Raw genomic sequence first — 23,429 nt, 5'->3', positions numbered from 1 at the left:
AGGGCTTCATCACATGACACAGTTACTTGGGAAGGCAAATGCCATCACTTCAAATGTTCCCCTTTTCTCCTTCCTTACCCAGCTTTTATTGCTGAGCACAACATCGTATGGTATGGGGTATCCCTTTGGTCAGTTGGGGTCAGCTCTCCCAGCTGCGTCACCCTTCCAACTCCTTATACACCCCCAGCCCACTCGCTAGCAGGGCAATGTGAGGAGCAAGCAAAAGCCTCGATGCTATGCAAGCGCTGCTCAGCGGTAACTAAAACATCCCTGTGCTATCAGCACTGTTCTCAGCACAAATTCAAAACATAGCACCATATCAGCTACTACGAAGAAACGTAACTCTATTCCAGCCAAAACCGGTAAAACATACTACATATGAAAGTAGAGGTAGATCTTGCCTCTGTGCTTGTTCACTCCAGTGCAAGTCATGCTGGTTTTATTCGATTTAACCTTCATTTTTTCTGTATGTTTCTTTTTTTCTCCTTCCTTTTCTCGTATTTCTGTGGAAGTAGTTTCAGGCAACATTTGGCTTGCAAAATTACATTTCTTCATGGTTGTAACACCAACCCTTAGTGTAAAGACTAGTCGCGTACCATTCTGGATTGTTTGAATGTTATTTAACCTCTTCTTTCTCTATCCTGTGTACCCTAACAATAAGCACAAAACTGATGTGTAACATTTTGGCTTATAAACCTTTGCTTACAGACTGCAGGTAAAGGCCCCCAGGTCGGCAGGACTCAATGAAATTAATCTGGACCACCTAAGGAGTCAGAGGAGCAACGTCTGACTGTTGTCAGAGACCTGGAGAAGGACAGGATGTTGGAGTCTTGCTGAGTGCAAAAGGATTTACTTTATTTTTAACTGAAGGAGAACCAAGGGAATCCCAGACTACTTCACACTTCTATATACATTTTAGCACCTTGAAGATTATAAAGAGATAAGCAATGATGAACAGACTTTTTTCCAGAACGAATTGTATCAAGACTGATAAAATGTTTTCTTTGATAGACCAACCAGCCCAGGGTAGATCTAAAGTAGATATGAAACTTTCTAACGATAACAGCACTCAAGTTGAGGATCAGGTAGCCAACAGCACTGTAAAATCTCCTTGGGGCTCCTAAAGAGCAGGTTAGATAGCCCTGGGGATGGCTGGGCAGCTGCCCAGAGCAAGGGCACAGCACCTGTGCCCCACCTTGTGCCCATCACCACCATCACCATGGTTTTGCACTGGGGAGTCAAAATTGGATGCAGAAACTCAGACGTAGTCCCACAGGCACTGAATAAAGGGGAACAATCCTGTCTCTTGACCTGCTGGCTGCCCCTTTGCTGAGGCAGCCCAGGAGGCTGCTGGCCGCCGGTGCTGCCAGGGCACGCTGCTGGCTCACGGTCGGCTTGCCATCTGCCAGGACCGCCAGGACCTCTTCTCCAGAGCTGCTTTCTCGCCAGCTGGAACTCAGCCGACACTGTAGCACGGGGTAAGTGCCTCCCAGGTACGTGACTTTGTTATAATGTACTATATTAACAGACTAGCACACAATATCATGAGCAAACAGTAATGTTAATATAACTGATCTATATCAATTATAGTTCTTAAAGGGCAAACTGCAGATTAGCACGGTGTGCGCACCTGGATTTTCACGGTGTCAGTTGATTTACTGTGCTAGATCAGGACATTCTTCCGCCGAGGTACCATACAGTGCTTATACAACATTAACACCGCAGCGATCCTAGATGCAGGAAATGCGCCCTGCTTATCACCCTCTTATCAGCCGGGGAGCTCCAAGCTGCACAATAACATTGTGCCTGGAGGAGAACTTTGACTTTCATAAAGCCAAGATGATCTAACAATGGGAATTTATTACTTCCAAGATCTTCTGCCCTGAACACAGAAAATGTCCCTGACTCCTGGTGTAAAATTTTCAGTCGGTCACGAAACCGCCTTGCTCGGGGGGATTTAAAGGCCAAATCCCAGACAAAGAGAGCAGAGCATGAGAAAACCCATCCCCTGAGTAGCAGTGTGCCATTTCCCTGATGTAATACATATCTCTTGAAGGGCACCTGCAAGCTAATTGCCTTGTTATTTAGCTTTTATTTTTATTTTAATTACCTTGTTTGCCAGAGCTTTTGGAATCGAAGAAAGAGGAATACTGCATAGTCACTGCACTGCTAATGACCTTGTTTGAGGACAAAAGTGAGATTTTAGTTAACATAAACACTTGCGTGGAAACTTTCCACCTCAGTTTATATTTATCTGTTTTCCAACAAGAATAGAACCGATGAATTTTACAGAAATTAAAAAATGTTTAAGAAATACAAAACACTTGTAGTTTTGGTTTTGATTTTTATTTTAAACTGGAAAATTTGACTGGAAGCTTGAAACAAATGAAAGTACTGTTTGGGTTTTTTTACATGTGAAAATTAACTTTATGATCAGCTCTGGCATAAATGTTTATTAAAAAGTTTAAATCGGCAATGACAAATCGAACACAGGAGAAAGAAAACATCAGTAATACATAAGCCGATCCTGTCTCCTTGCAAAGATTTTGAATTACGAGCACTGCACAATTTTATCCTGCAATGAATAATTTTTTTTGTTTTGTGTAACCTACTAGAAATAATGCAGACTTCCCGGTGCTCAAAGTAGGCTTTCCTATCCTGCATCGGCCTCATCGGTAATCTCCTCTCTAGCTAGAAGGTCGCATATTTTCAGGACTGAGTAATGCGCAGGGAACAGAATTTTACAAGGTACACTGTGTAACTGATACGCAAAGCCACTCACTGCTATTGCAAGATAATTAATACCCAGGAGGAAGTCAGATGAAAAGAAACTGGAGGGAAGGACATCAAGCACAGAGCTCCCACTGCCTTGGCGCAGCACAACGATGAAGTTAAGCAAAGTGATGACTAAAGGGAGATTCATCTCTGCCTCCCTCGAGGGGCTGCAGTGCAACTGTGTCCCTGGGAGGCTCAGGGCAGGACCCAGTTGAACTGCTGGAGATGCCCAACTAGCACCCAATTTTTCCATGACTACGGAGGCACTCGTTCGGAAATGGGGTGAGCTTTTTTCCCCAGCAGCTTTGACTGTTTCAGAGGCTGATGTTTAACACAGGTCACCTGCGTCCCCTCTCTGCTCAGCGGATGGCAGCACTACAGTCGGCCAATGGAGGGCAATCCTTGACGCCCACCTTGGGACAGGATGAACGACCCTCTCGATCTGGCAGCCTTTCTGCATCTCCCATAGGAGCCCAGAAACCTAGCTCTCTATTAGACCTGCTAAACCAGATGTCCGATCTTGACGGCTGCACTGATGTGAGACAAACCTGCCTTGATTGCTCGCTCTCCCTGTACAATAAAAGCAGAGGCAGGAATCCTTGAAGGCCCCAAGGAAGGTCATGCTGGTCTTGGTGCATGCATAGAAGGTAGGCAGACAGGATCTCCTGGGTGCTTCTTTTCAAAGGCACCTGCACAGGGAATTTAGGTACTTGCTTTAAGAGGATGGCTTTACTACGTGCCTAATATTTAAATGCAAAGAACAGTCAGTCCCCCAGGTGAGGCAACTGGATTGCACCTCACTCACAAGCTACTGCCAGGGGCAGGATGCTGGGTGTTTAACCAAGGTATGTGACAAGGTTTTAGATATGCCATGGTTCATTTGGACCAATACGCTTTTCTGTGGTCACCATGTGGTGTGAGAGAACCCAAATGGGTCCTGCCATCAGACCCAGCTCTGGTGGCCTTTGTAGTGTCTGGGACTCCTTTCTAACTTCCCTTTGGCTCAGAAATGCAGGGCTTCATCCTCCCCAACCCCCTGCTTGCCTACGTGTGCGCCTTCAGAGCTCCAACTAGCAGAGGAATGTCCCAACCGCTTAACTCTCCTGCAAACATTTGGGAGCCATAGATCTTGGCAAAATACCTGCAGAACAGAGCACATACCAGAACTCCTGATATGCATTTGAGACGCTTGTTCTGCCTCCCCAGTGAATCTGAGGTATGCTGCTATTTTGCATCTGGCCCAGTCCCACTTGCCTTCCTCCTTGCTGTTTATCCCATATTGCCCATGTACTGGTGCAGAACCTCAAACAGAGGTCAAGGGCTTGCTGAACTTTCTCCCCACTTCTTTACTCATCTTGCTTCACAGCTTGAGTGATAGGAAGCTTTTCTAAGCAGAGCGGTAAGCTGAGCAGTCTGGAAAGCACTACAGTGCCCTGCCTTGGACAAGGATGCAAAACCAAATGCCACCCCTCTGCCTGGATATACCATACCCTGCCACGGTGCTCCCTCTCACCAAAGACAGTTTACCAAAATGATTTATGAAAGATAGGAGGAATAATCTGAAAATGTGTTCTGTTAAATATGGCTTTGCAAGGTATTAAACACTGATGGCCACCATCCAGTCCTGGGATGGGGTATGGTAGATGTTTTCTGCTCTGTTTTCCCAAGTCAGAGCCAGTGTCATAGTCTGTCTAGACTGGTAATCCTGATGTGTGCAAATAAAAATGTGTGCATAGTCATATGTGTAAAAATGCAATTTTTAATGCAAGAAAATACTAAATATTCAAAGAAAAGAAATATGATGTTACGCTTCTTGCTAAAACATGATTGCAGATGTCTGTTAGTCTATGCAGTCATGTTGCCCTCTGTTGACTTCAGTATGTGCCTGCAGCTTTCCTTTAGCTCCCAGTCAGAGTTCTCAGGGCAGCTCACCAGAAGGCTCCATGATGCAGTTTATCTTCCTAACACAGAATCACAGAAGGGTTGAGGTTGGAAGGGGCCTCTAGGGGTTGCCCGGTCCAACCCCCTACTCAAGCAGGGCCAGCTAGAGCCAGTTGCCCAGGACTGTGTCTGGATGTTTTTTGAGTATCTCCAAGGATGGAGAGCGCTCGGTCATCCTCACAGTGAAAAAATGTTTCCTCAAAGGGAACCTCCTGTATTTCAGCTTGTGCCTGTTGCCTCTGGTCCTGTTACTGGGCACCACTGAGAAGAGCCCGGCTCCATCCTCCCTGCACCCTCCCTCTGGGTGTTTATGTACATTGACAAGATCCCCCTTGAGCCTTCTCTTCTCCCAGCTCTCTCAGCCTTTCTTCACAGGAGAGACACTCCAGCCCCTTCACCATCTTTGTGGCCATTCGTTGGACTCTCTCCAGTGTGTCCATGTCTCTGAACTGAACACAGCACTCCAGCTGTTTCTCACCAGTGCCTCCTCGACCTGCTGGCAGCACTCCTTCCTCTGCACACAGCCCAGGATCCTGACAGCCTGCTTTGCTGCAAAGGGACATTTCATGTGTACTAATGAATCCAATAAAAAGCAGGAGTGTACCCAGGTACCGTAACCTCATTGTTCACAAAAGGAGTGCCACAAGCAAAGAAAGGTGAAGAAGTCATGCCGGGAGCAAAAGAACAAGAAGCACTCGGGTGATCATGGTTTACAACTACCATAGTGCTAAAGGCAGTGCACTGAGGATCTGATCTTTTATGGTCTGTATTACTCAGAGATGTAAAACCTCAAGAAAGTATTTTAACTAGCTCCAAATTCCAGCAAAGTCCCCAAGAAGGTTCAGAAATGCAGATCCAGCCACCATGACACTGTAATGTGTCAAGTAACACATTGTTAATGGGCAAGCCTGTTTGGAGGTGACTGCCAGGCCCCCAGAAAATGGGATGGAGAGGTCCAGCCCTGCATTCCCCCTGTGCCCCTTTGCTTTCCCACAGTCCCCATCCACCAAGACACACCTTGATGCTTTCTGCATTCCCCAGGTCCCCTACACCCTCTCACTACTCCTGGATCCTGAAGCAATCACCACACAAGCCGCCTTCCCTTCCATGGCCACAGTAATCATCAGGATCTTTAATTTGCAAAAACCCCACGGTGCAGCACGAACCCATGGCTGAGCCCTTGGGCTGGGACAGAGGAAGTGCACAGAGGTGTTGCATCTCTGCAGAGATTTCTCCCTCGGGCTTTCCAGCAGCTCTGCTGGGGCCTCGGCTTCCCTCTTGGAGGGGCACAGGGAGGAGCAGGCATTTTCTCTGCCCTGTCCTGTTCTTGCACTTGCTACCCAGACATTGCTCTCTTAACCAGACATGACATGCCCAAAGCACATCTTTCAGACCCTCAAGTAATTTCTTCTTGCAGAAGATGGTCTTGTTCACTGATAGCCGTAGCATTGTGCTCATGGCATTCAGATCTATGTCTGACAAAAATTTAATTTCCCTACAAATACTCATACAGTGCCTGTAGAGAGGGGAGAGCTCCGATACCCTGCTGTGCACCAGGGCTGGGAGGCCAGGGGACAGGCGGTGGAGAATTGAAAACATGTTGGCTGAGTATTTTCAGTCAGCTGCAGATGCAGGATGTTTGCCTTTTATTCTCTTTGGTCGGCTCATTAGTGAGGATGGGAGGAAATAGTGGGGCCTTGATATTTTCTCTGCAAGTACTGGGGACTCTGGGATGCTTTCTCATAAGCCAGCCTAAGTTAGAGATTTAAGTGTAAAAATATCAGGCACATCCAGTCTCCAGTGTTGTTGGAGTGCAATCAGAGAAACCCTTACGTGCAAAAGCAGATGAGGATTTCTGCCCACTGCGTACAGCCTTTCATTTTGAACCCAGGTGCTGGCACCTTCGTTAACTAACACACTTTCAACAGATCTTACTGTAGTTTATTAATGGGTGAATTGCTCTTCTTCCAGGCGGTTCTTCTAGATCATTATGTCTGCTCTAATCAGAAAGACTGTCATTTATGAGCATTATGCCTCCCTTCTAGGGGATTTCCAAAATTTGGGCTCAGTGATGTGCCTCCCTGTATGAAAAATAACCGAACACTGCCACCCGACGGAGATCTTGGTTTCAAGCAAGAAATTATTAAGTCTGGAAAACTCGAGAAACCTTTCTTACAGCAAATACTTTCACTTTCAGGCAAGACGGGTGATCAATATTATGAACTACATCGCACATTACTTACCTAAAGCTACACTGAGATATTTATAGCATCAATTGAACAGAACATTGCACATGTTCTAACCCAGTATAGAAGGAACACGGCCTCGGCCACTGCTGTTCCCCCCCCCCCCCAGGCAACGAAGGATTTAGGTTTTCAAATATCTGATGGGCTGAAGTGCAAAGAACAGCAGGCCAGGAGGCATGCACCCCTTTTTTTCCTAGATAACAAATAATCTGGAAGAATATAAATAGCATTAAACTAAACGGCATCAATTATAAATATGTCTCAAAATTCTGGTGCTGTTTTTCCCCCTCATTAAATAAGTTGAAAGCAATTATACCGAGACACTTGACATCCTTTCCAAACTGAAATATTTTATATTTTCGGATATTTAAAATTTAAATTTATGTGCGTTCCACTGCCATTTAGACGAATGGGGCTTCTTTGTGTAATACGAAATGCTTGTACTTCCTCCATTTGTTCCCAAATTTTATTTTGATTCTTCAGGCGGGAGTCCACGAGCCGCTCCGCTTAACCTGGCTGCCCGCCGCAGCGCCCTGCCGCATTAAGAGGCTCATCTGCATAGCCCTGCCCCCTGTCCGCCCCCGCCGCCCCGCCCCCGCCGCTGCCCCGCCCACCGCGCCTGCGCCAGTCCGCGGAGTCCTTGGAGCGGCGGCTGAGGGGCGCGGGCCGGCGGTGGCGGACATGCAGCGCTGGGGGCGCGTTTCCTGCGCGCTCGCTCGGGTACGGCGCCGGCGGGGCACGGCGCTGCCGCGGGCGCGGCGGGCGGGCGGGCGGGGGGAGCCGCGCCGCGCTGCGCTCGGGAGCCGGGGCCTGGGGCCTGGCCTCTCTTCGCGCCCCCCGCCCCTCGCCGGAGCGGCGTGAGGGCGGGCGGGGCCGGAGCCGGAGCAGGCGCCCTGGGGCGGGCGCGGCGGCTGGGCCGCGCTTGTCCGCTTCTCCGCTTTCCCTCCTGCGGCGGGACGGGGCGTCGCTCCTCGCACGGCGCGGCCTCTGCTCGCCTGAGGGGGCGAGGTGCCCGCCGTGTCGCCTGGCCCCGGGAGGGGCGGGCGCGGGGTCTCGTCCCCGGGCGCTGGCCTTCCCGAGAGCGGGGCTGCGGGGCCGGGCCCGCGGGAGGCTGCGGCCGGCGGGGGCGGGAGCCTTCGGCCGGGAGCCTTCGTGGCGGTGGCAGCCGCCGGCTGCGGGCGCCTCCCGCCTGGTGCGCGGCGCTGCGGCCTCGGAAGTACGTTCGGGAGCGTCCTCTGCTCCGGGTACGGGGTGAGCGGCCCCCGAGACCCTGGTAGCAGCCGTGCTGTGCTCTCCCGGCACAGTTACAACGTCGCAGCCTCCGGAAACAGCTCACAGGAGGTGCCTGGAGGGGTGGTTGTGGAACAACAGGACTTAACAGGCTCCTGTAGGGGTTGATTTATGTCATTAAGTAGTTTGAGAGCCCCGTATGAAGGGCTGGAAGTTTTCGTAGTGAGGCGCAGCCTTAGGCGCGGCTGACCCGAGAACTGGCGTGATCCTCGGAGACGGCAGAGCCACTTCCAGCTCCTGCTCCAGGCCCTCTGTGCCTGCTCGTCATGTTGTTCCTGCTGTGGTTAGCTGGTGACTGCAGCTGTGTCCGTCTGTGTGTGTTGCCGAATGCTTATTTTTCTTCAAGGGTAGACTTTGACTTTTAAAACCAAGTGTTTTTTCCCCACTCTCTTTAGAGAAGCTGTTTTGATAGAATTCATCATGGCCTTCAGGGAGTTTGTGCGGTGTCACAAAGGTCGTATGCTGATCAAGGTAATTAATTGTGAAGAGTTTCTTTGGACAAAAAAACCCAACGTGCACACACCCACACACGCCTAAAACCCACAAGAGCCAAAGCAGTGCTTCAAACTTAGAAATCGGTCTTCCTGGTGACAGTGGAATCCATGTCAGCATGGAGATTTAAATGAAAAATAGTGTCTTACTTGCCTTAATTGGCAGCAAACTAAAGCTATAAATGGAAGTTGAACTTTATATAACATAAGAACAGTGATGGTAATTAATATTCCAAAGGAGACTGTGGTTATGAGATATGAATTGGGTACAAAGTTCATAGGTTCCTGCTGCATTCATAATCAATAGAGGTTGCATAGATATCTACTTCAGCCATATTTTCTCCTTTGTAAACTGTAAGCATTTCTCTTCTGCACTGGACATCAATAGAAACTGTATCGGAAAAATGTTACAATAAACTATCCAAACATGTTGGGTTAAGTTCTTAAAGGATTTATAGTAAGAGGGATGGGACAGACAGAATTCAGTTTCCTCATTTCATTTTGCATTATTTTCCCTGTAAAATTTAAGACTGGCTGTTTTTGTTGCAGAGTGAATACCTCTGTACAACCTTTCCCTTTGTCCAGAAAGTTACTTTTAGATGTAAAGTGTAATTTACTTATCTAAACTTAGTTTATTAAGTTGCATCATTTTTAGTAGCTATTCTGCTTTTCTTTAAAAAAAAAAAATCAAACCTGAATTATTTCAGAAATCATAAACTGGTATTCCTGCACAAAAATTTTAATTCCTGAAACAATAACTCAAATGTTCTCTGTTTCAGTTGATGCCGATGTCGCAGTTATTGGCTCTGGTCCTGGAGGGTATGTTGCTGCTATCAAAGCAGCTCAGCTTGGATTTAAGGTAAAATGAGATCTCGTTCAGCAGAATATTCATCCAGATGAACTTGAAGGGTGTTAGTGTGATACTGAAAAACTGAAATTCTGTCACATCTTGGGCCACCAGATGCTGTTGACATGTTGGTAATCTTTCTTTACCTTGCTTACCCAGATTATACAGAAGTTGGAATGGATATGTGAAGGCCTTACTGTCTATAGCTGTACTACTGGCAAAGCTGCTCAGGACAGCTTGCTTTAGATTGGAAGTAATAATTGAGGTGGGCTTACGCTCTTGTGGAAGCGAAGGTAGGAAAAGAATGCTAGGAAGGACTTTTTCTCCCAGCAAAGGGAAGCAGGGGGGAGGGCAGGGAAAGTTACAGTGACAAAAAGGCCACTGAAAAATTGTCCTGAAGAACAGACTGAGGGAACTCAAAAAGAGCAAAAACCCAATATTCAACTGATGTGCTTTTTGAATGTGGGTAGAGGAATTCCATTGCCATGTGAGAATTATAGAGGTGAAAATATGTCTGTAGAAATACTATAGTATCTAATTTACATTTGTTTATGTTGTTCTGTCCATTGGTCCATTGTCTTTGAATGCTACTTGAAAGACATTACTTTTATTTGGTGTGTACTAATGATGTGTTGCTTAACAGTATTGGGAGAGTTATAGGCGCATAATGCGTTTCAGATTTTCTCTGAACTTACGAAAATATGGATTGTGACTTCAGGATATTTTTTTACCTTCACTTCTTAATATGAGACCAACTTACTTTATTGGTACTGCATTATTCATTTGTTAATTTTTTCAAAATCTGAGAAGGAGATGTTAGCAGTCTTGAGCATGGTCCTGCTGGCTGGTATGTTCCAGTGCTTCTGAATTATGAGAGCTAGACTTCATGGCAAAAGTGAGTCGATTAGACCACCTGGTAAGGACAGGAGCTCCTGTTGATGAATGGAGGTCCAGTGAAGCGCTGAAATGGGTGCTCAGATAGTGTGTAATCTTCACCCTTGGGTATTTCCAGAACTTGACTGTACAAAGTCCTGAGCCACCTGATACATCTTTGATGTTGACAGTGTTTGGAGCGGGAGGTTGACGAGATGGCCTCCAGAGGAGGTCCTTTCAGCCTAAACTTTTCTGTAGTTCTGAGTGTTGTCCATCATTAGTCATTACTCCCCCAACTGGGGATGGCTCTTTGGGTATCTTTCAGCCTTCTAATGTGTAACTGTACCAAAACACAAATCCTTGAGATCAGATTAAGAAGTTTTACGTCTACTTGTGGCCTAGTACAGATAATTTGAGTTGTCTTTATCCATGCTTGTGAATTATTTTTTTGTCTTAATAAATAATCTTGCTTTTAGATGTGCGTTGTTACTGAGCTTTATACCTGAGAGAAAATGTGCTCAGTGCTACAGGTTTTATTTGAGACTGAGGCCTTCTGCCTCATACGTTCATGTTTGTTTATTCTAAAGCTATTTTTTGTGGCTGTATCCCTGCTTTTCTTGAAACAATGTTTTCCCCAGGTCCTTCCTACCTGTGGTTGACAGTAGGATACCGTATACAAGGAGGTTAAAAAGTGCTCTGGGCCTGGGAATTTCTGTTTTAAATCATAGTAAGAAATAATTTTGTTATACTGCTTCACAGCTAATCAGGAGTGGGCAAAATACATGGATGTGCTTGCATCCGTCACCTGTAGCACTGGATAAACATGAAGCACGTTTATTCTGCCCTTGAGGAATGTAAGGAGATGTTTTTGTAAGACTGGCAAAAAGTTGGATTCTATAGTTACACCATTGATGGAAGAATCCGAGTGGGCTCTGCTGGATTACTGAACATTAACCTTCAATTTTAGTGCTACATCTGCTAGCACAAGTGTTAAGTCCTTGTATCACCATCGCAGCGTCCCATGTTATTGCCAACAATGTTCTCTGGGCATTGGCTTTTCAAAAGCTTTGCTTGGCCTTGTTGGTGAAGTTGATGTAAAGTGGACGAGGCAGAACCTCCTTATCAGGTAAAGGTAGGAGCAGTCTGGTGCTGATTGATCCATAGCGCAGCTTTTAACGCCCTTGGGTCATTTTTCATGCATTCATGTGCTTAAAACAGGAGAAAGGATAGATAGGGGATCAGCATGTCTCAGTGTGTTTCTGTCATTTGATATGGTGAGTTCTGCTCTTCATGTTACCAGCACCTCTACTTCAGCATAAAAGCAACAATTTAAAGAAACGATGAAAGGTTTTCACCTGGGTAGTCACTTATCAGCAGATTGGGGCTCTTGGAGTATAAACCAAGGAACTATTATTTTGAACATGTGTGTACCTTGCAAAGAAGGAAATACCAATTATTTTGCTTCTATTAAAAAAAGTTTACGATACTTTTTTCCTCCTAAAGTGATCTAATTTTACTTGAAGTTTTGTCCGTTGCTTTTTTCCTTTGCACACTTTGTTGGCAAGTTAATGAGATGAAATATTTTCTATCTGTGTTGGTATTGACCTTATCTTTGCTTGTGTTTGCTTTACTTGATTTTTATTTTTTCTTTCTTTATAGGTATTGGCACAACTTTATAGCCATGTGTCTCACAGGATAACATGTTTAGAGAGGGAATGTTTGTGGTTTGGGTGTTTTGTTCTGTTTGGTTTTATTTAAAGAAAAAAGTACTTTGTGCGGTTGTAACCTGTGGTGGTTCATTTTTCTGTTGTTCACTTGTGATTACTTGGTTTTAGCAATCTTGCATGATTGACATTTTTTGCTTTTTGCAGGGGGTTGTTTTTTTAATTGTAAGGGAAACATCTTTCACAGAACTGAGTGTTGTATTTAATTGAGGCAGCTTGGTGGATTTTTGAAGTAGAACAACAGTACTTAAACTTTTATGAAAGTATGAATGGTGCAGTGGGGAACGTGGTGCTCTTCTGGTAGAAGATTTTGTGGCAGAGGGCCATTTTGTGTTTGAGGGCAAATCTGAGCCACAGAATAAATGTAGGAATGTAATGGAGACACATTAATGCATAGTATTGCTAAAAAATTCTCCACCCCCCCCCCCTTCTTTTTCCTCAGACTGTCTGTGTAGAAAAAAATGAAACATTAGGTGGAACCTGTTTGAATGTTGGATGTATTCCATCCAAGGTAAGTGTACAGTTTGTCATAACTCCATTAAAAACAACAGATGTTATATGCCTCACTTGGAAGAACATTAAGAAGGAGTTTCTCAAGATTGACATACTTCAAAAATTGAAATTGTAATCCAAATGAGCTGAAGATACAAATAAATACAAGTAACACAGAGTTAGAATTTTATTTGCACAGTAGAAAGGTTTCATTTGCAAACTGTTTTGTGGGCTTTCCTAGATGGGAGGCAGAGGATGAAAACCAGAGGAACATACAGATGTATCTTACCACTTTGAGTTGTTGAATTTGTGTTGTAACCAGTAATGACTACTGTTTCAGGTGGCCGTATCTCTTACAGTCTACCTTGACTATTTTAGGTGGCTGTACCTCTTGTGCTGTTGATCGCCTCATATACGTTTGTTCAAAATAAGCATGTAGTTTTGGACAAGATGATGTCCTTACGTCAAAGGAATGCTGAACTGTGTCACTAGCGGTAGGGAAAGTAAATCTAAATCAGAGGGAGAAAGGCACCCCTGAAAAATCACAAACTCTGGTTTTGGTTGGATGCAGCATGCTCTGAAGAGAGCTGTGTGTCTCCATTGACTGTAGAAAGAGCCTAGCTGATTAGCTCTTTAAATATTTGTCTAAGCTAAATTAGTATTCTCACCAGCTGCATAGGATGACTTGGAGGTGCTTGTGTGGAGTAGTGCAGGTGGGGAGAGTACAAGGCATGTACTCTGAAAGAAGGGAGAACTAAGAAGAAATTCAGAACCTAGTATTTGATGTTGTCGATCCAGTTTTAAGTCATTTCAGAACGAGGACCTTGTAAGAACAGTGCTATTGCTAGATGAGAGAGATCTGCCTTGTGTAGCACCCAGCAGGTGAAGGAAGACACTGGCAGTGCCAGGTTTGTAATGGCTATAGTAACAGACAGAAGATTCTTACCAAGATCCCTCTTCACTGTATTGCTGTTTCTAATCTGTTTGCTGAGAGAGGTTCCTGTAGCATGGTAGGAAAAAATACAGTCTAAATACAAAGGTTTTCAAATGATATATTAATTTTCCTAAACATTTTAGTAATAGTTCTAATGAAGTTCAGAATATCTTAATATATATAGAGGCAAGACTCAAAAATGAGGTGTCAGCCAACACAGTGTTTCTTTGAAAGTTGGGAACTCTGCTGGCATCTATTTACTGTCTTGAGTCCTTTTTTTTTTTTTTTTTTTTTTTTTATCCTGTGAAGTTCTTATGAAAATGCTTCTGAACCCATGGCTAAACTTGGACGCTATCTATAATCTTCTGAATGGCAATAAACTTCTGAAGAAGCGGATACGTAGGCTGCATACACTGAAGAATAACAAATTATTCAAATATTCCTTTCCAAAAAGCCACTCAAAATAATACATTTGGCATGGAATTTTTTTCCTTTTAATTGCTGAAGTCTGAAGTGGTGGCTGTGTAATTAATGTTGGTTGTTACAGATTTGGAATTGTGACAGTTATGTGAAATGAGCAAATGAATTTTAAAGAGAGGGAGTTGATAAGACTTATAAAAATGGAATGATCTTATTCTGATAGTATTAGTTTTACTCAAATGTGTATATAAGGCAAGTATTTCAAAATGTACTTTTGAATCATTTATTGTGCCTGCTTTAGACTTCAGTCTGCACAGACCTCCGCTGTTGTCTTTCTTGTAAAGATACTGATAATTTCATGTCTGGGATAGCTGTAGTAAAAGACATAATTTTTCTTACTAAGGTCCCTCCCTAATTATATTGCTATTTCTAATCAAAATACAGGTTTAGAGGTTTTGCATTTCAAGCTGCTGATTCATAGACATCCTTATGAAAACTATTTTAATTTTATCTTTGAATTCTGAATGTCAGTGACCTGAGGTAGCTCTAAGCCATCTAGTTTCAATTCAACTAGCTATGCAGCCGCACAACAACTCAACTACAGAATTTTAACTCACATTATGTCTACACAGGCTAAAATCTTAACAGGGCTTTCAGTATAGATTTTCCTCATCCAGTTTTTCTGTTAACAACTAATCTCTTGTCTGAGGTAACAAGGAAATTCTCCTGTGAGTCAGTCAGAATCTATGTAGTAAGATGTACTAGTCTTTATCTGCAAGGTAAAATTTAGTCTTGCAGAGATGCAGAGAGCTGGGCTTGATGATCCTTACAGGTCCCTTCCAGCTTGAGATACTCTGTGATTCTATCTTTATTTCTCTACTTAAAGTCTGTTCCTATTCTTTTTTAAAATCCCCATGGAGTCATTTCAAATTTCTGTGGTGACACGAGCAAAAAGGATAGGTGTGGATTTAATGTTTTCTATTTTTCTGTTAAATATTTAACTTTATAAAACACTTCAGTAAGAGCTACTGTGTAAAAATTCTGTGTTTGAAATACACCTTTTAAAATATGTAGATGTTAGACTTTTTTAATATTGAGAATGTTTTGCAAATAACATCAGGTGGGTTTTTTTCCCTCAGAATAATCATGAACGTATGTCACAAGTCACTTTTCTGTGTGTATTTTAGGCTTTGCTGAACAACTCGCATCTATATCACTTGGCCCACGGGAAAGATTTTGCTAACAGAGGAATCGAAAGTGAGTGTGAAGAGCAGCTGGTCAGTGCCTGTTAACATAAATGGTTCCCACCAACAAGCAAACTTAGTAATTCAAATCTTAATTAATATTCTTTATCTGTCAGTTGGAGTGTTAGGGCCGTGTGTCTGCTCCTTAAATCCTGAATTAGGGATAGATTAAGTTATATCTGAAAAGTGTAATGCTGCTCTTTAATATAGCAGTTGTTGAATGTAACCTTTAGTATTTAGTAGGGCCGTTCAACACATCTTACTGTGTCAGAGCTGTTAGTTGTGTTTAGGTTTTAAATGAAAGCACTGCAGTGCTTGACAGAATTTCTTTTTTAACCTTAGTTACAGGAATCCGTTTGAATCTAGAGAAGATGATGGAACAGAAGAGTGGTGCAGTGAAGGCCTTAACAGGTGGAATTGCTCATTTATTTAAACAAAACAAGGTTAGTTTGGATTGTATACTGAGGTATATCCATGATTTTTTCTGATTTGAATTTCTTGCTTTTTCCATGTTTGTGTTCTTGCCACATAAATTAATTCAAGTGACTGACTCAGCAAGGGCAGAATTTGAATGCGTCTCTTCTAGGCGATTTTTAAATGAACAGTTCCTTCATTCTTAATCTACTTAAAAGAATGGTATACAATTATTCTGTGATTTGTACCAGATGGTGATGAAAATATACATGTTAGCAGCTTCTGTAAAGCTTAGTGAGATTAAATGCGGCATAATTTATATAAAGTAATTTTAATCTGAATTCATTGTGTTCTGATTACTAAAGGTTGTACATGTATCTGGGTTTGGAAAAATAACAGGGAAAAACCAAGTCACTGCAACCAAAGATGATGGCAGCACGCAAGTTGTCAATACAAAGAACATACTCATAGCCACAGGCTCAGAAGTTGCTCCCTTCCCAGGAATTACTGTACGTATTTGAAGTCTTAATGGTACTTTTTCTCAATGTGTTATTAAGACGTTAAAACATGTGGATATAATATTGCATTTCACCTTCTGTGTGTTTATATATAGTGTATAAAAGAGATTGTAAGTCTCCCTTTGTGGATTTCTTTGTCATTAGATTGATGAAGATAATATTGTGTCATCCACTGGTGCGCTGTCGCTGAAAAAAGTTCCTGAAAAGATGGTTGTCATTGGTGCAGGAGTCATTGGTGTAGAACTGGTGAGAGGATATTTAAGCCACTTGGTCTTCCATTTATAGAGGAAATGAGTGTTGCATTTGATGATGTTGCTGTGATTTAACAGATGTTTTGAGCAAGTTGTAATATAACTATGCAGACAGCCTGGTAGCTCCCTTCCCTACCCAGAAAGCTGAGGTAAGCGTTTGTAGGATCAATACTCCTGCAGCTGGTTACCTAAGCAGAGAAATGAGAGGGAAACATACAGGGTCTCACATCCAGTATGTTTTTGGTTTGGTTTGGGGTGGTTTTTTTTGGGGGGGGCGGCGTGTGGGGATTAACTTTCTCTGAGGTTTGTACCTGCTCTATGTATAGGTGAGAGAACTTTTGTTAAGGGAAGTTGATTTTAAACCAGGACACAATCTTGTATGTAGCAGTTAATCCCAAGAAATTTTTGTGGTATGATTGTACACATTCTGTCTAACAACCAAAGGAGTGGAGACTTTGTAGTTCATCTGAGTCTGAGTCCTTTTGCCTCATACCTACGTGGTTAAAAAAATGTGTATTTGCTGGTTTTGCAACTGTGTGAAAATTTGCACATCTGCATAGCAGTTGCTTAGCCTGCTCACCATTAAGCAGGGAAAGAGTATGTAAAGTCAAATACTGTGATAGTATTATGATAGATTAGATAATGTGGGTAACTGCAAGTAAATAGGATCTGTATGAGTTTTGTTGGTGAAACTGATGATAGTGGTTGTGGTTATAAATACATACAGAGGCAGCAGTGGTTCCATTTTATTGCATAAGGTTTCCTTACTGTAGTTTTGTTTTGATTTAACTTGTAGTGGTATTAGAACACCACAAGCAATTTCCTTTGGGTTTTCTGTGCTACATTCGGGTTCTTTGATTTTGAACTTTTCTATACTTACAACCTAAAACATAGCTAACAAAATAATTGAGTATAAATTAGGTATGTATTTAAAAGCTTAATTCCATGAATTCAATCATTGAAGTTTTGGGTATGTAAGCAAGCAGTGATCAATCTATTTTTGGGCAAAGGCTAGGGAAAGTTGGACTTGTCGTGTTCTGCACTGTAGCATTTGTAAAAACTGACCAGTTCGCTGTTGTGTTGTCCTGCTTTTGCAAAGTTTACAGTCTCTGGTAAATATTAAAGAAATCTGAAGTTTGCTTTTCAAAAACTGTATTTACGTATTTTGTTGTGACTGCAGGGTTCGGTTTGGCAGCGCCTTGGTGCAGATGTGACAGCTGTTGAGTTCATGGGGCATGTTGGTGGAATGGGAATTGACATGGAGATCTCTAAAAACTTCCAGCGTATTCTTCAGAAACAGGGACTTAAGTTTAAACTGAACACCAAAGTTACCGGTGCTACCAAGAAACCAGATGGAACAATTGATGTAGCGTAAGTGTTCAACATAAAGCTAAAGGAATATATATTCTTCCTCCTAATCCCATCAAACCTATTAAAAAATACAATCTGTTACTATGTTTTAAACAGGAGAAAATGGATTTAGGATGAAACTTAATTCTTTAGTGAAATGTAATGTTAGTAACTTAGCTCATAAATTTGGCTTTGCTTATACAGGAGGGTTCCATTGACTTGAGTTGAAAGCATGCTAGTATAAAACTGGTGTTACAGTGAGATCAGTAATAAAACCAGAACTCTTAATTCTTTTCATGGAAGATCTTTGCTTCTGGTATAATTAACATAAATATCATGATTGTTCATACAGTCATTTTTAAGCCATTAATTCTTGGCTGCTTCCTGGGGGTCATTTTGTCCATACCTCCTCTTGTCTCAAAATAAGCATGGCAGAGATTTTACTGCTTTTGCGTAGAGGTAAATGAAGCTACCCCAGAGTGTCTTTTAATGGCCGTGCTCAAGCCCTTTGAAGACTTCCAGATGAACAGCTAATGTGGAAACATATAAACCAAGTTTGCTTTGTGAAAACCCATACATATACACTACTTCTGTTCTTTTTCTTGTTAACGTATTCTCTGTGCAGAAACTGTAGTTTGAGTTTTAAGAAAATGCTTAATGTTACTTAACAAAAGTAAGTTTAAATGTTTTTTCACTGAAATCTTAATACGGTGATTTGTATTTGGTCTGTTTCTACATTTAGAGTTTTATTTTTGTTGAAACACACTTCCTACTTACCTTGCTTACCATGCTTTGGTCCTCGTGCTCTCAGAGCACATGAACTTGTTGTTCTGGGTGTGCAATTAAACACAGACACAGTTGAGGGGTGCACCTGATGCAGGGCAGCTCCTAACAGGTGTTTGGCCAGAAGAAAGCTTGCTCAGAACGCACGGCCCTGCCCCACTCCAGAATATATCTAGTTTGGATGTTGAGTACTCAGCATCAATTAGTTTGCTGTACAGATTTTATCCTATCAGGTCATGCTACTTGCTAGTGGGTATATACCCTGAGTTTCTCCATCTAGTAGTAAAAAGTTACTGTCCTTTCCTCCCTTCGCCACTCCTCAACTCTTGCAAGGAAGAAGTGTGGGGCAGGCTGAATGCAGGTGTTTTGGATGACAGATCCAGCCAGTAGGTCACCGTCTGGATCATACCAGTTACTAATCAGAGAAATACAATGCGGAAAGTTTACAGCTGAGCATTTTTGCTACTCATTTTTTTGTAGTGTTGAAGCTGCAGCTGGTGGCAAGGCAGAAGTAATAACTTGTGATGTGCTCCTGGTTTGCATCGGTAGGCGTCCTTTTACAAAAAATCTAGGTCTTGAGGACATTGGAATTGAACTTGATAAGAGGGGGAGAATTCCAGTCAATAACAGATTCCAAACCAAAATTCCAAAGTAAGTAAGACTAAAAATTTTTTACTTTTTTTTAAAGTGAAGTCTTATTTTTAAGAGTTTAGCCAACTAAAACACTTTTTCTGCTTTTAATTGCAGAATATAACTTTCTTTTCTGAAAGGAAAACTCGAGATTTCTGTTTATTTCGGGAACTAAAGATTTTTAGTCAACCTTTTAAGTTTTGTAATTTAAAAGTCACTAGTACTTCTTGAAGTGTGGTCATTCTGTGGAAACTGCTCTTTTAGACTTCATATTTCTTTTGAAATTTGGTATTTTAATCTGTTTTGATTAGTTTTCAGTAATATGTTTCAAACTGACTATTATATAAGGTAGCCTAGGTGTGCTAGGATGTTTTTAAACAGTGTCTCATTCTGTTTCATTGGTCTGATAGCATCTATGCTATTGGTGATGTAGTTGCTGGACCTATGTTGGCCCACAAAGCCGAGGATGAAGGCATTCTTTGTGTAGAAGGGATGGCTGGGGGAGCAGTTCACATTGACTATAACTGCGTACCCTCTGTGATATACACTCACCCTGAAGTGGCCTGGGTTGGCAAATCAGAAGAACAGCTGAAAGAAGAGGTACTGTTTGTTTTCTTCTTGGACAAAACTGCCTTGTTTTCCCACCTTGGGTGTGGTTTCATTGTCTAGTAGTTTATCTAGCTACTTTTTCCAGGAGAATTTCTGCATCTGAATTTATTGCTTAGGGTGTATGATTGAATGATTTCTCCTGCACTTCACTCTCCCAAGGATCACAGTTCTCTTTAATGACTTCTATTCTGTGAAGTTAATACTGTTCATTTGTTAATTAATCTTTTTAATAACCCCTTATAGCTCTTTTGGTGGTTGATACATGCATTGCTTTGTGTGTCTTATGTGCCTCTTATTTTCGTATTGATTCTGTTCTCGTACTTGTCTGTATGGTTGCATTGTTCTTGTTGGTCATTAACTCAACAACCTGTATCGGTTTTGTAGGGTGTAGAATACAAAGTTGGGAAATTTCCATTTGCTGCGAACAGCAGAGCGAAGACAAATGCTGACACAGATGGTATGGTGAAGATACTTAGTCAAAAATCGACAGACAGGATGTTGGGTGCTCACATTTTAGGCGCAGTAAGTATTGTAAATTGTGCTGCTGTCTTGGTCTTTTTTATTTCGTGTTGCACAGTTGCAGAGTAGTTGTCAAGTTAAAACTGGTGCTTGTAAAAAGAAGGAATATTTGAGTCTACCATAGTTATTTTAATTTACTGTTCTTTTCTGCAGCCCTGTAGTCCTCCCCACTTTTCTGTTACTTCAGTGTTGACCCAGCATTATTTTTTTTTTCCCCTAGAATTGCTATGGTTAATTGGTTTCTCTGACCAGTAGTGTTTTGGTTGGATAATTTTATTTATTTTTTTTTTACTACTGTGGAATACTCAAGAGAACAGCAGAAACTGTTGACTCAAGTTCTGGAAGTTGAGGGAGCTGAACAGACTGTTGCTTTTTCATTGGTGGTTCCCCCCTCCCCCTGAACTTCAGACTTCAGCAAAGCTGGTAACCTTATGCTGCAGTCACCAAATCTGGGGTCAGTAATTTAGATTAAAAATCCTTTGTAAAAATGAGAAATCAGAAAATTCTATTTGGGAAAGTATAACTTTTTGTTGTCCCACACATTCCAAAGTTAGACCCTAATCTCTTTTTCTTAGCTTTAAATATTATTTTTTTTTCCCCTAAAGATGCATGCAGAAACATTTCCATACATCTTTGTGCGTAGCTTTCTTTAACAGAAACACTAGAACTGCTCTGTTTTCCTGGAAAGGAAATTGTATTCCTATGGATGGATATACTGTTTCTGAATCCAATTACCGTAATTGCTGATAGGAGTACATAAGACACTGTGCTAGTTATTTTCTTTTACAATGCAAGTCATTTAAAAATCAGCGTGCCTTAAAGGAAGCACAACTTGGGTTTATCGGTGTGAGGCAGACTAATTTTCTTCATTGGGAAAAACGGGGGAAATCTTACGTGATTGTGGATCTGAATGCTAAAAATGTTAATGGGAGATTTCACTAGTTATAACTCCTCAAAGAAATGTTCCCTGAGTAAATAGATAACTAGATGAACAAAAGCATGTTACTACATCTGCACCCTCATTTTTGTTTGTTGTATTTTTGTATATTTAAGTTCCCAGGAGGAAAGTTTTGGGGAGGTCTCAGCAGTGATAATAGACGCTGTAGCTTTGAGAATGTATTATCTGACCACTATCTTGTAGTGGAAAAATTTTGCACAATTCTCATTACTGAGAGAACAAACACTCTCATTAAGAATTATGCTTAGATTTGTGCTAGGCTTGAGCACGGTCACAGAACAGATCGAGTATTTATGACTTATATTAGAACACAGCTGAAGTGCTAGTTACAATACAACTTTTCTTTTTTAGCAGAAGAACAACTGCATAAAGATTTGTGCCAATTAAAAATACCATTAAAATTACAGGGTGCTGGTGAAATGGTTAATGAAGCTGCCCTTGCTATGGAATATGGAGCATCATGTGAAGATGTAGCCAGGGTTTGCCATGCCCATCCAGTAAGTTTGTTTTTTGAAATGGACTGTTGAACACCAGGGTTACACAAACATGCTGTCATTACATGTAACTATTAATAACCTGTAACTATTAATAACCTGTACCTTTTTGTGTTTACTCTCTACAGACAGTGTCAGAAGCCTTCAGGGAAGCAAACCTAGCAGCATCTTTTGGCAAAGCTATCAACTTCTAAAATGAAGGAGCAGGTCTTTCTACATGTATAGTACATCTCTGAAAATGGACTGTGGGCCCTTATGGAAGGCTGAGTTTGAGGATTTTAGGGTGGAATTAAGTGAATCTCTTCATTTTAAACATCAAATATTTTAGGAAGTAGAGTCTGGAACAAGTGGAATTATCCAGTTTCTCTAAACCAAATACTTAAAATTACATGTTTATTTACATGATGAATATTGCAGAAAAACAGCCTGACAGAACTCTTCTCTCTTTCAAAACCAAACATTTTGCTGCTGCATGGTGTGCTGGTCAAAATGCTGAATGAGTGTCCAGCATACCTGGTGTTTTCATATTTGAAGTAGTGATAGACTGCACCAGTTGAATGCTGACACTTCTGATGCCACTGTCACTTCCGCACAAAAATGTTTCCTTCTGGAAGAATTAACTTCAGTATTTAACATATTTCTTACATACAAGTCCCATAACTGTTTTGACCTAGTAGTGTTAGGATGTTGGGAGAAGAGGGGCTCGTGTAGATTGATTAAAACTATATTGACTTTTTAAAGAGAAAACTACTCTGTGTGTGTGATTCTCCACATGTCATGTTTTCATATTGAAAACTCATCAAGGGAAAAATCGAGTGCTGATGGAGAAATGAAAGACTGAAGAGAAATTAGTCTTACTGCTACTTAATCTTTTTTTGGTTTTGAAGCTTCCATGTCCAACTCTCTTAAACTTGAAATGCTAAAACTGGGTAGTGAAGCAGCATTTGCTGTTAAGTAAGTGCTGATATGAGGGTTATTCTGCACCTTCCACACATAAGGGCTGCAGTGTCAGCTCTCCACACTTTCTTCTTGTTTCCTATTTTGTGCTCTCTTTCTGTCTCTTCTGTAGCAAGAGAGCTTAATAAATATTTAACATGCTGGAGGGTCTTCTTGGCTGGTTTTTTGCTGATCGGCCGTTACTCTACTCCTTTTACTGTCTAGGTTGTTGAATACATGAAGAAACTCACATACAAATGGCATCTCTTTGGAAGATCCCTAACATGTATATGGAATGTGCCCAACTCCAGTAGCTCATTTTAAGTTTTGTTTTGTAGAGTACCTTTTTTTTTTTTTTTTTTTTTTTTTTTTTTTTTTTTTGTTAGACTCTTCTGCCTTGAAAACCTTAATATCTGCTGGTATTGTGCGTGCCCTTTTTCATTATGCCAGTGGAATGACAAATGTGCATTCAGAAAGTGACGCAAAAGCTACTTGGGTATATCCTTGTACTTCTCTTTAGAGCTTGTTATTCAAGTATTGATCCATTATCCATACTGAGCGATGGAAATACATATGTAAACATTACCATTTTGTTGATACCAGTTAATCAACAAATGTCAGTGATACTGTTCTTCATTTTGGTTTGTTTTTTTTAACTCCTGGGGTTAAACGATGACAACTCATTAAGCT

The 23,429-nt window shown here is 41.8% G+C and overlaps 1 protein-coding gene across 1 annotated transcript; it reads left to right on the top strand.

The window, feature by feature from the left end:
• The first annotated feature begins 7,537 nt into the window (after positions 1–7,537).
• Positions 7,538–22,903, top strand: DLD (dihydrolipoamide dehydrogenase). Its single transcript, XM_080392757.1, has 14 exons — positions 7,538–7,682; positions 8,648–8,723; positions 9,523–9,602; positions 12,630–12,698; positions 15,221–15,290; positions 15,620–15,720; positions 16,057–16,200; positions 16,354–16,455; positions 17,641–17,831; positions 19,074–19,244; positions 19,634–19,823; positions 20,217–20,354; positions 21,717–21,806; positions 21,932–22,903. The coding sequence occupies exons 1-14, from the start codon at positions 7,644–7,646 to the stop codon at positions 21,995–21,997; spliced, it is 1,527 nt and encodes a 508-aa protein (XP_080248883.1). The 5' UTR covers positions 7,538–7,643; the 3' UTR covers positions 21,998–22,903.
• The last annotated feature ends 526 nt before the right edge of the window (positions 22,904–23,429 follow it).

The sequence above is a fragment of the Falco punctatus genome (assembly GCF_963210335.1).
Source record: "Falco punctatus genome assembly, chromosome: 6".
NCBI lineage: Eukaryota > Metazoa > Chordata > Aves > Falconiformes > Falconidae > Falco > Falco punctatus.
This window is presented reverse-complemented; position numbering and strand designations above follow the sequence as displayed.